General features: G+C 37.3%; 1 protein-coding gene across 4 annotated transcripts; it reads right to left on the reverse strand.

Annotated features, from left to right (window-relative positions):
• Positions 1-249: 249 nt before the first annotated feature.
• On the reverse strand, positions 250-7661 carry trdmt1 (tRNA aspartic acid methyltransferase 1). Of its 4 annotated transcripts, none has more exons than XM_017479276.3 (10): positions 7517-7661; positions 4684-4793; positions 3441-3517; positions 3291-3362; positions 3066-3131; positions 2154-2223; positions 1759-1842; positions 1328-1650; positions 1046-1233; positions 250-485 (listed from the first exon to the last, which is right to left on the reverse strand). In XM_017479276.3, the coding sequence occupies exons 3-10, from the start codon at positions 3512-3514 to the stop codon at positions 385-387; spliced, it is 978 nt and encodes a 325-aa protein (XP_017334765.1). In that variant the 5' UTR covers positions 3515-3517; positions 4684-4793; positions 7517-7661; the 3' UTR covers positions 250-384. The 4 variants fall into 4 exon arrangements, with proteins under 4 accessions (XP_017334765.1, XP_017334611.1, XP_017334549.1 ...); XM_017479122.2 differs by lacking the exon at positions 7517-7661 and adding an exon at positions 6258-6406; XM_017479060.3 differs by lacking the exon at positions 7517-7661 and adding an exon at positions 6240-6401.
• Between the last annotated feature and the right edge of the window lie 3037 nt (positions 7662-10698).

Below are 10698 nucleotides of genomic sequence, written 5' to 3' on the forward strand. Positions count from 1 at the left end.
TGGCAGTTAATTCACTTTACTGCTTTCATTACCAGACATCAGCATGTGATTTTCAGTGATCAGTAACCACAGTTAAGCTGCTGATCTTCCTGCACTTATATAAATTTGGACCTTCCCCCACCGAGCTCTGCAGTGCAAAACTAGAGTATGGTATTCTTCAGTTACTTTGAACAATTCTTATATTTCATTCAGCAGAGCTAATTAGGGATTTCCCATTTTTTGCTTAAAAAAAGAAAAGGAGAAAAACAATAGTATAACATATATAACTTTATTTAATAATTTACAAATTTGATCCATATAATACAACAGTTGAACATATTAAAACTTGAGTCCATATGAACCTTGAAACAGCCCTTAAACACTGCAGGAAATCTGATTTGTTGGTCATGACACCATGAGACTGATGAGCTTGGCCACTACATGAACATTTAGACTGTTTCCCAGAACTCGGTACTGCTGCTTTGTGGAGATATTTGATGGAAAGCCTGAAAAAGAAGAACAAAAAAAATATGCAAACATTAGTCATGTGCCGATTCTCAGCACTTTGGTCACCTGGGACACATTTAATAACTCAGTGTGTCACTCTTCACTTCAATGTCCTAATTTTCTTAGCCCAAATATAAACTGGCCATTACAGTCAGAGTGTGCATAAAACACAAATATTGAGCCATATAGTCATAAAAAATGGAGTTTTATTAAAAAGCTAATAGTTGAGATCTAAAATGGGACTTTTTGAAATATGGTTGATGGCAGTTACCAGAAACAACCTGCACTGAAAGATAAACAGCATGATAGTTACTAATTAAATCCATCCATCCATCCAGTTTCTATACCGCTTATCCTACTGGGTAGCGGGGAACCTGGAGCCTATCCCAGGGAGCATGGGGCACAAGGCGGGGTACACCCTGGACAGGGTGGCACACCATCGCAGGGCACAATCATATACACATTCACACACTACGGACACATTGGACATGCCTTTACACATTCAAGCTGCTCTTTGCTCTATATTTACTCAGTCCATCAGGTCATAAACCTGACTTACTGAAATGTGGTGGGAAGCCCATAAGGTTGGCGATCTCCCTGGGTGTGAAGTATCTGAGCTTCAGCCGGGACAGCTGCTCCAGCTTCTCCTCTTCAGATAGCGCATCCAGTGACTTAAAGATGCTGTCCAGTTCCACATCTGTACACGACTGCAGAACAGAACCAGTTCCCTCCACATAATGCCCATATCTGAAGAGTAACAAAAAGAGTATTAAACTTGGCAGTGGTCAAACACAGGCTGAAAAGGATTTAGATGATGTGACATGAATTTGTGAAGCCTCACCCTTTAGTGAAGCAGACTGATCTCCTGCAGTTTGGATTGACTATGTCCATGAGCAAGGCGTATCTGAGAAGAATCTTTGGAGGGAGCAAATAACTGTCCATGTCTGTTCCTTGTACTTCCTCTTGCAGGAAATCTTGTAGTCTTCTCACTGTCTGTTCGTTGTCCTGACTCCTCTTCCTCTCCAGCTCCTGTGCCGTCTCCATCTTATAGATTATAGTCTCATCTTCTCTCATGTCACCATTAACTGTACTACAATGGCTGTCAGGGATCGTGGGACTGTCTGTGTCAAAGCTGGAGTCTGACTTAGGAAAGCCCTCTAGAATCTGGAGGAGTTAGGGATTACAGTTTATTATAATGAACAGTCAAAATGCAACGTCTTAGCAAGGCACTCTTATGCCATATTCAGGTTGACAAGATGTGTGCGTGTTTACCTCTGCTGTTTTCTGAAATGAGAAGGAATCTGGGGGAGCTTTAGCAATAAGAAAATAACGCAGCCTTGAGTTTGGTATTCCTAGCTGTATAAAAACAAACAGACAAAAAAAAAAAAGGATCAAGTTATTGTGGAACTGGAGTTCCAGTCTTGGGAACATTTTCAACAAAAGCTGGTAAAAGTTGCTATTAAAATTCACTACAAAATGAAAGGAGAAGTCTCTCACTTAGGCTTAGTGAAACAATTAGTTTGTTTTAACATGACTGTATTATTACTAATACTGATATCAGAAGATTGCAAAAACCGATTATTTGCATTTGTCTATTTATAATTACCCAATTCTCAAGGGATAAAATGACAATTGCTTTAAAATACAGAATAAAGGGAAATGCTTACACAAGTGGGTGATATCATTAATTCCTGAAAGTTGTAACTACAGTCCTGCAAAGTCTTTATCAAGGCATTTCTGGAAGAAAAAAAACCCAACAAATTAAGTCAGGTTACACTACAAACACACACATTTTAGTTGAATTTAGTTTGAATCTAGCACAAGTTCCTTCCATTTAATCTTCAGAATCAAAGTATCCTGTTGTTTTTCTGCTTACAGATGGTTCCAATGTACTTTGTCCAATCTCTTTGTTTCTGGGTCAAGCTTCATATGCTACTCGAGATACCAGTGATCCTGACCCCTTCTGCTCTCCAGACCTGCCTGATCCATGCTGATGCCCTGCTTCTGGTTGGATTTCTCATCACTTGGAAACCACTCACTGCTGCTGAGGATGGCTCCACAGCATAAAGATCATTGAGATTACTGAGGACGGTACCACTTAGAAACCATGAACATTGCTTAGGACTACAACTGTGATGAACAGATTTGCAGTCAAGTCTCCACCAGTGAACAGTAACTTCACTTCAACAAAACAAACTTCATGTTTGAAACCATTGTGAATTTTCTTGGTTACACACTTTTGTCTATACCGTACACAGTTACAATAGAAATAATATCTGGAATCACCCAGATGAGAATGGGTTCCTTTAAGTGTCTGGTTCCTCTCAAAGTTTCTTCCTCCTCATATCATCTCAGGGAGTTTTTCCCTGCCATTGTCGCCTGGCTTGCTCATTAGGGATAATTTGTTCAATTTAAAATGTATATCCTCAATTTATATACTTCTATAAAGCAGCTTTGTGACAATGGCCATTGTTAAAAGTGGCCATACAAATAAAATTGAACTGAATTGAGTACTGACTTATAGCCATGTACTGACAGCAATCTCCCAAGCTGAGGACTTGCCCTATATCCCAGGTTACCTGGCAGAGGACGTCTCAAAGCCTTTCACATTCTCCAGCAGAATGAAGCGGGGCATCTTGTTCAACCTACAGAGTACAGAGGTTCTTTCTTTCACAAAACAGCATTATTTTACTTTTTAAAAACTTTCAAAAACCAAATTAAAAAATAAGAAAATTATTTCAAATAAAGGAGCCAAGTAGCACTGTGAACGTATATAAACTGATGTTATATAAAGCAAGTCTGACCTTGGCAGAATGTCCAGGATGTAGAGAAAGCTTTTTGTTCTGGGGTCATTTACATCACCCTGTAATCCAATCCTATATTGATAGAAATCCACATTGCTCTTTATTTCTATTAACAACGTGAGTGAAAAAGTGATGCAAAGTTCTGATTACCTCGTAAAAGGCTGACAAGGAGGGCTCATCAAAATCATATCAAAGTCCAGTTTATTGAAATCGCTTAATGTCATTCCCTGGATGAAATCAAACAAAAGGTTCTTTTTAATCAAAATGCACTGCATTTTATATAAACTGTACCGAAATGTAACATAACAATATATGACAAAAATAAGGTTTGAATCTGCCACAAAATGGTAAAGCTTTGCATATCCTGAATACATAAATGATATCCTCATGACACCAGCAAGTTTGTGAAACTTCTTATAACCCAAAGTTGAAGATAATGCAAAACTGAAGCAGTTCATGAAAAGAAAAAAAAAAACTGTTACTCATTATTAAATGAAGATTCACTTTCTAATGAAGAATATAAAAATATACTATGCTTGGGCCATAATTTGTCGCATACACGAGCAAAGCTTTACTGAATTACACTAAGGCCAATGAGCCCAGAAGCTGGTGCATCATTACCCATGCTGACGATGCACACAACCTTTACCCAACACTAAATCTACTAAGTTACTCTTTCACCTAAAATATTGGATTAACTGCTTGTCACGGGATGAAATGTGACTAGGTTTGAATAATAGGAAACATAGATTAGTGACAAAAAAAGCTCTTTTGTTCCATAATTTTCCAAAATAAAGCAAAAAAGGTTACAAAGACATTGTTTAGGCACTTAATCTGTGTTGTTGGTTTTCATAAAATGTGTCTTTAACAAATAAACATATTTAGTCTTGAGTTAATCAGTTTATGACTTGGTCACAATCTCATTCTCTTTAAGACATATCATCACATTCCTTACACAAAGTTGGGAGTGATATTTTTACCCAAATAAAATCATATCTATCTTACTACAGACTGTACCAAGGAGACAAAGTTTGGGATTAATGTCAAAGACAGCTTGCCCCTAGAGGTGACATGAGATAACTGCACAGCCATGCTAAAAGCTTTTTTATTATTCATTTACACCAGGTATAAAACACAGGAAATTGGCAAGTGCTTTATGTTTTGGTTTAGCCAATTAAGCACAAATAACAACCACGTCAAATGAATTAATGTTAATCTCCAGTCACTAAAATGATCAAACAGGAATGCTGTATCTGAGACTTAATTTTCTGTTTGTCCTATTCTCCCCTTTATGCCTGCTGTCCATTTAGCATGTTATTATGCCGTTTAATACGGTCTTTTACAGATTAATTAATTTAGAAAACAACAGTCAAGCTAATTAGCTGGTGCTCACTTCAATGGTTTTGGGTAGCAGCAGAGTATTTGGGAAGTTGTGCTTATAGATTTCATTGGCCGTCGTGTTCACATCCACCGCGGCTACCACTTCAGTGGGGACTGAGCTCTCTAAACAGAAAAAAAAACAAAAAAACAAGAGGAATCAGTGCAATGTGTTGCAATGCAGAGTATGCTACAGTCTCAAATATTAGTGATGATTTATGCTTAAAGGTGAGGGGAAGGTAGATAGAGGACCTTGTGTGAAATCTTCCAATAATGCAGCTCAGCCAGTGCACTGCTTCAGCTACCACAGAAGAACATTAACGCTTCCTGTTTTTTAAACAGCTGCATTTATTTTGGTCCTAATTTTATAGTTAGACTTATCATAATTTATGGATTTCTTTCTTTCAAGTCATTAATTTTTTTTACTTAAATTATTTTGTCTTAACTGAAGGATTAATCTTATGTGTTTGAATTTATGGATTTGTTTCCAGTTGCTTTCAGTCCTTGTTGTCCAGTTTCAACAAGGTTCTCATTAATTTGTGAGTGAAACTAAAAGTAAATTAAAGATTTAAACTCTTCAGTGTAATCTGCTTACTTGCAGTAACTCCTGCCAATTATATGATGTGAACCCTATCCATCAATACTCATATTACGGGGTTTCCTTATATATATCAATTTACAAAACTCAGGAACTCTAGAAGTATACTAATATTTTTTCAGACTAACTGGATTTTCATGGATACCACATTTCTTTCTCCTGTGAACAATTATGAATACATTTGTCAATATCCAGCTTGAGAAATAAAGCCGTTCCAATTCTTCCTATTACGGTCATGCCCTGATGTAAGTGTTTTAACTGTATTCAACTGTATTTTTTTCCACTTTCACCGACATCATTTTTTTTTTTTTTTTACCAGCACCACTGCTCATCATAACTACCATGCATTCATTCATTTTTTGAATGGTTAAAATTCAGACGCTGGTTTGTTTACATAATGCAAAAATCTTCAAAGCTCAGTAACCTTCTTTGAATCATATACATGGGGTGGGATTTGTGATTTCCAGTACAATACAATTTCTATCTTTCAAACTTCTCAAACACAAAATAGTACACACATACAAACCACAACTCGATTATAGCTGCATCATATATTCAGTTGGTCTGCAGTGTGTATAATACAGCAGAATCAGAAAAAAAGGAAAAGCATGTATTTTCCCCACAGGCTAAACCTGAGAAAATACTACACATCTCAGAAAATAAAAATTCAATGATTTGAAACCTTGTCAACAAAATAAAAGCTTATTAACACAGACTGCATGTTTTTGTGCTTAAATGTCACGGGGATTAAATATTGAAGTTTGAATAGGTTTCAAAGGGGACATTTTTTGTCCTTAAGGTCCTGAGTGAAAGTATTTTGAGCATCTAGTTCAAAATGGATTTATGAAAGCAAATGAGGGCGAAATATTAAAATTCCAATAAAAAATACACACAAAATACACACAGTGGGATGCTAATTAGTTTCGTTAGTATAAGCAGGTAAAATTAATCGCACGAAGTAACCAAACCAATACCAATATCCGGGAAGATACCTCGCAATGCATAATGCATCCCTCCAATGCCACTGTACAGTTCCAAAACACGGAGCTTCTCCATATTTTAACACTTAGCTAAGGTCCCAACTCATAACCATGAGTGCTATCAGTACAACTCCGTCTGGAAACAACTTCTGCGCAAGAACGTTCCGCTCTACGACAGAATCCAGACTATTTTCTGCAAAGTAGAGTGGATTCAGCTACACTCAAGGCATTTATTATTTTTTTTAAATATACGCCTTGTCTAAGCTTTCTTGCCGTTAATAAAAACAAATCCTCCAACACTTCTGAAATCCTCAAGGAGTTGACCATCTCCATGTGAAGGAAAGAAACCTATTTATATCATATTTTAAAGAAGCATGCGGCTTACATTTTGTATAAGACTGACTGAAACCCATTTTTAATGGCGTTTGGTAATTTGGGACAGCGTGCTTGGTCGTTTAGGACACATCTTTCCATTGGTGTAAGACTTTCATTCTCAGTGACATGTTTAAAGTTCAATGTTTATTAATTGAAGATTTATTAAAAGACATCGGTGAGTTAAATTTCAACAGCAGGACTTGAAAGAATCTTCTCCTAATTCGTCATCGCCATATTCTAATATTTTATTAACACAGATTAGATAGATTAAGATAGATTAAGTTAAATTGATTGCATGTTAGGACGTTGACCATGTTGGGTCAACTGAGGCATCTTGAAAATGACTAAACATCTCTTCTGAAGACAAAACAAAACAAACAAACAAAACAATGGAAAGCTTCATAGAATTTGTAATGGTTATAATAGGAATTGTATTTGGCTTTAATGGAACTTGTAATGGTGCCTGTGGTTCTCTACTGGAAATTTGTTGCCTTCTTTTGGTGACGTTATGTCTAGTGGATACCACTATGGACCAAATAATGATAATTAGAGATGCACCGATGTATGGGCCGATAAAGGCCATTTTTCACACTATGGGCTATCGGCTGATAGTTAAAAAAACATCCGATGATCAGAGCCGATTATATCCTGTCAATCAAAAGAGGGCGGGAAAACACATCGATTTCCTACTATGTGTAAAGATAATGTCTCTTGTGTGGAATGACAAAACTGCAGTTTGTCACACCGGAAGTGAGCAGAGGTGAAGCAGAAGTTTCGGCGAAGTTTTTTTTTTTTTTTTTACCAAGCTGCTCGTGCAGAAAAATATATTTGTAGAGTAATATATTTCATAACCAGTTAATGTTAATATATACTAAACAGTTTGTATTATATATTACCAGTGTGATGTTCAATGATGAAGTAGAATGCGTTTGTTTGTAGTGAGTGAATGTGGGCCTGTCACGATTTCCCCTCGTGCTAAACGCTGGAGCACGCGCTTTTGGGTTTGCGTGACACTGACTTTGTTTACTTCTGATACGTGTGTTTTGTGATTTCTGACCTGTCTCCGCCCCTGTATTGTCATTGGTTGTTTCCCCTATGTGTCATTAGTCTCAGCTGTTTTGTTTCACCCTTGATTTCGTTTGTCATTTAAACCCCTCGTGTCTCTTTATGCTTTGCGAAGTATTACGTGAGTTTTCAGTAAACCAAGCGTTTGTGCCTTGTTTTATGTGTTATAGTTTTGATCTTGTTCTCGTCCTTCGATTTTGTTTAGCCTTGTTTATCCCCCATCGCCTGTTTTGGACCACACTATTGTCTCAGGTTTTGGATTTATCTGCCTGTCTCTACTCTAATAAAGCTCTCATCTTGTATCCGTCTTAACTTCCAGTACGTGCTTAACGTGACAGGAGTTTTTTTTTTTAAATTGTCAATTAAGACTGTTATTAATTATATTAACATTCAATAAGTTAGGAAATCTTACTTTAATCTTCAGAATTTAGTGAATGTGTTAGAGTAATGTGTTTTGTGTTTATGAGACCAGTTACTGTGAAACAACTTGTTGAAGTGGAGAGAATAAAGTTTTTATTTGCATTTCTTTCAGAATTGCAGAAAATATTAATTACTCATTTAAAAGAAGGTATAAAAAGCAGAAGTATCAGCCGATATCACTCTGAATAATCGGTTAGCAGCTGAAAAATTTAGCCCCGGTGCATCTCTAATGATGATGTTGCTTTTAATGGTTAGCTGGTGGTTTGTAATGGTATTTGTAGTGGAAACCATTAGAATTTCTGTTGTTTGTTTTTTCAGCAGGGATGTGCATGGTTTCAATGAATTTTATACTAACAGTAGTTCATTTTATGCACATCATAAATATCTGTATTATATTAGTCATGACAATTTCATAACTGGCCAAAGCATACTGTCATTTTGCATGTACCTCAAGATTTTTGATATGATCTTCAAATTTAAGACTGACATCATGTCACAACAATTAAGTCATGTTATTTCTATCGAGGATTTAGTAACATATTTTGGCTTTTAGTTTTCAGGATAAAAAACAAATGTGGTTAGGTTATAACTTCCTAATGTACCTGATGTCATAGTAACTTTCATTTTGGGCTTTTTTTTTAACCCAAAATTGAAATGTTACACAAATATTGAATGGTTGCCATCATTTAATACGTTTTCCGGCACAGATTCCAAATGCACTGAAAATGTCCAGTAACTTTTGCCTGAACTCAACCATATTTGGCCCAAAATTGTGTATCTGGAACAAGACCCTCATAAGCCCCTCAATACACCATCAGCAGCATGCGTACCTTAATGTAATTTGCAGTATAAAGAAGAAGAAGCCTTTTTTTGTCACATATACATTACAGCACAGTGAAATTATTTTCTTCACATATACCAGCTTGTTAGGAAGTTGGGGTCAGAATGCAGGGTCAGCCATGAAACGGCATCCCTGGAGCGGAGGTTAAGGGCCTTTCTCAAGAGCCCAACAGTGGCAGCTTGGCGGTGCTGGGGCTTGTAACCCCTTCTGATCAGTAACCCAAAGCCTTAACCGTTGAGCCACAGCTGCTCCTGCACTGAGCTCAACTTTTGGCAGAGAAGAGCTGCTGTGGTGTCCAGTGGTAAAGTGAGGACCAGGTGGGCTAACCTGCAAAAACAACTCAACTATAAAATGCCTAATCGAACCTCAGCAACTACCGGCCAGTCATCTTCTTACACATGGATATTTGGTGGTGAGCACAATGCCTCCTATGATAATTTATTTTAGTGTTTTTTTTTTATACTTACTCTAATGATATGGTTCTTATTTTTGTAGGTGCATTTGATGAGGCCTTGGAATACATCACAGGAGGCTGCTGAAGAAAATTTCACTGGAGTAACCAGTGAAAACCATTTAGTAGGTTTTGTGTGTCTGATTACACAATCCACCACTACACCAGGTATCCCTCACAGGACGTTTTCCAGGTCTTCTGGGAGTCCATTTGTCCATCTGCTACAAAAAGTTGTGTATTGGACCAAGGCACAGAGGATGGGACAAGCTTTCCCCAACACCAAGTCACACACGGAAAGTAGATGAGCTGTTCATCAACTGCTGCTGTGTAGCTGTTGGCCTTAGTGAGCAAGTAATTGCTGAAATCTGTGGTGTAAGCATGGCAACAATAAGCAGGACCGTCATCACCTCGGCAAATTATCTTAGGCTCAGTTTCCATTTGGATGTCAAGGGAAGAAATTGGCTCCTTCGTGCCTGAGATATTCAGGTTATTCAGACCAAAACTGCGAGTCATACTGGACTGTGCAGAAATCCGCTGTGAGAGTCCCATATCTCTGACGCTCCACTCAGAGATATTCTCTAACTACAAGCGCACCGCAGCTGGTTGGAGTTGCTCCATGTGGTACAATGATTTATCCTGCGCCTTTAAACAGGTTCAATCTCTGACACACAGATTACAAAGAAGTCTGGCATTTTGGACCCGCTTGAACCTAGAGATGAGGTAATGGCAAACAATGGGTTCATAATTGAGGATATGCTTGCCAGTGTTTGCGCTAGACTAATTATTCAACCTTTCAAACATGAGAGGAAGTTCAGCAAAATGGACTGTGAACAAACACAGACAACTGCAAGGCTCAGAATTCTCGTGGAAAGAGTGATTCGCAGGGTTAAAGAAAACCCAATCTGGGATTCTGCTACACCACTCAGCTTGTCAGGAACATCTGATCAGATCTGACATAATTGTTGTTTTATGGTCAATTACCCTCAACCAATGTTTCTTGAGCAGTGAATGATTCCTCCTGTATGTTTTGTTACATTTTGTTCAGTTAGTTTTAAGATTTAAACCATTAACAATTTCACCTAATTACTTATCTTCTAAAACATTTTCATGTTTTCTTTAGATTACAAGATGCTTTACTTTTTATCACCTTTTTTTGTTTCTTAAAGGTTTGTCAAGTAATCTCTGCATTGCTCTGGGCTCAGAGATAGGTTGCTACTTGTTTTAACAAACTAAAATCTGTACATAGTTTACTAAAAATAGACAGATACAATGGAAAAGTTTTTTTTTTTTTTTTTTTTTTT

The sequence above is a fragment of the Ictalurus punctatus genome, chromosome 1 (assembly GCF_001660625.3).
Source record: "Ictalurus punctatus breed USDA103 chromosome 1, Coco_2.0, whole genome shotgun sequence".
In the NCBI taxonomy this organism is placed as follows: domain Eukaryota; kingdom Metazoa; phylum Chordata; class Actinopteri; order Siluriformes; family Ictaluridae; genus Ictalurus; species Ictalurus punctatus.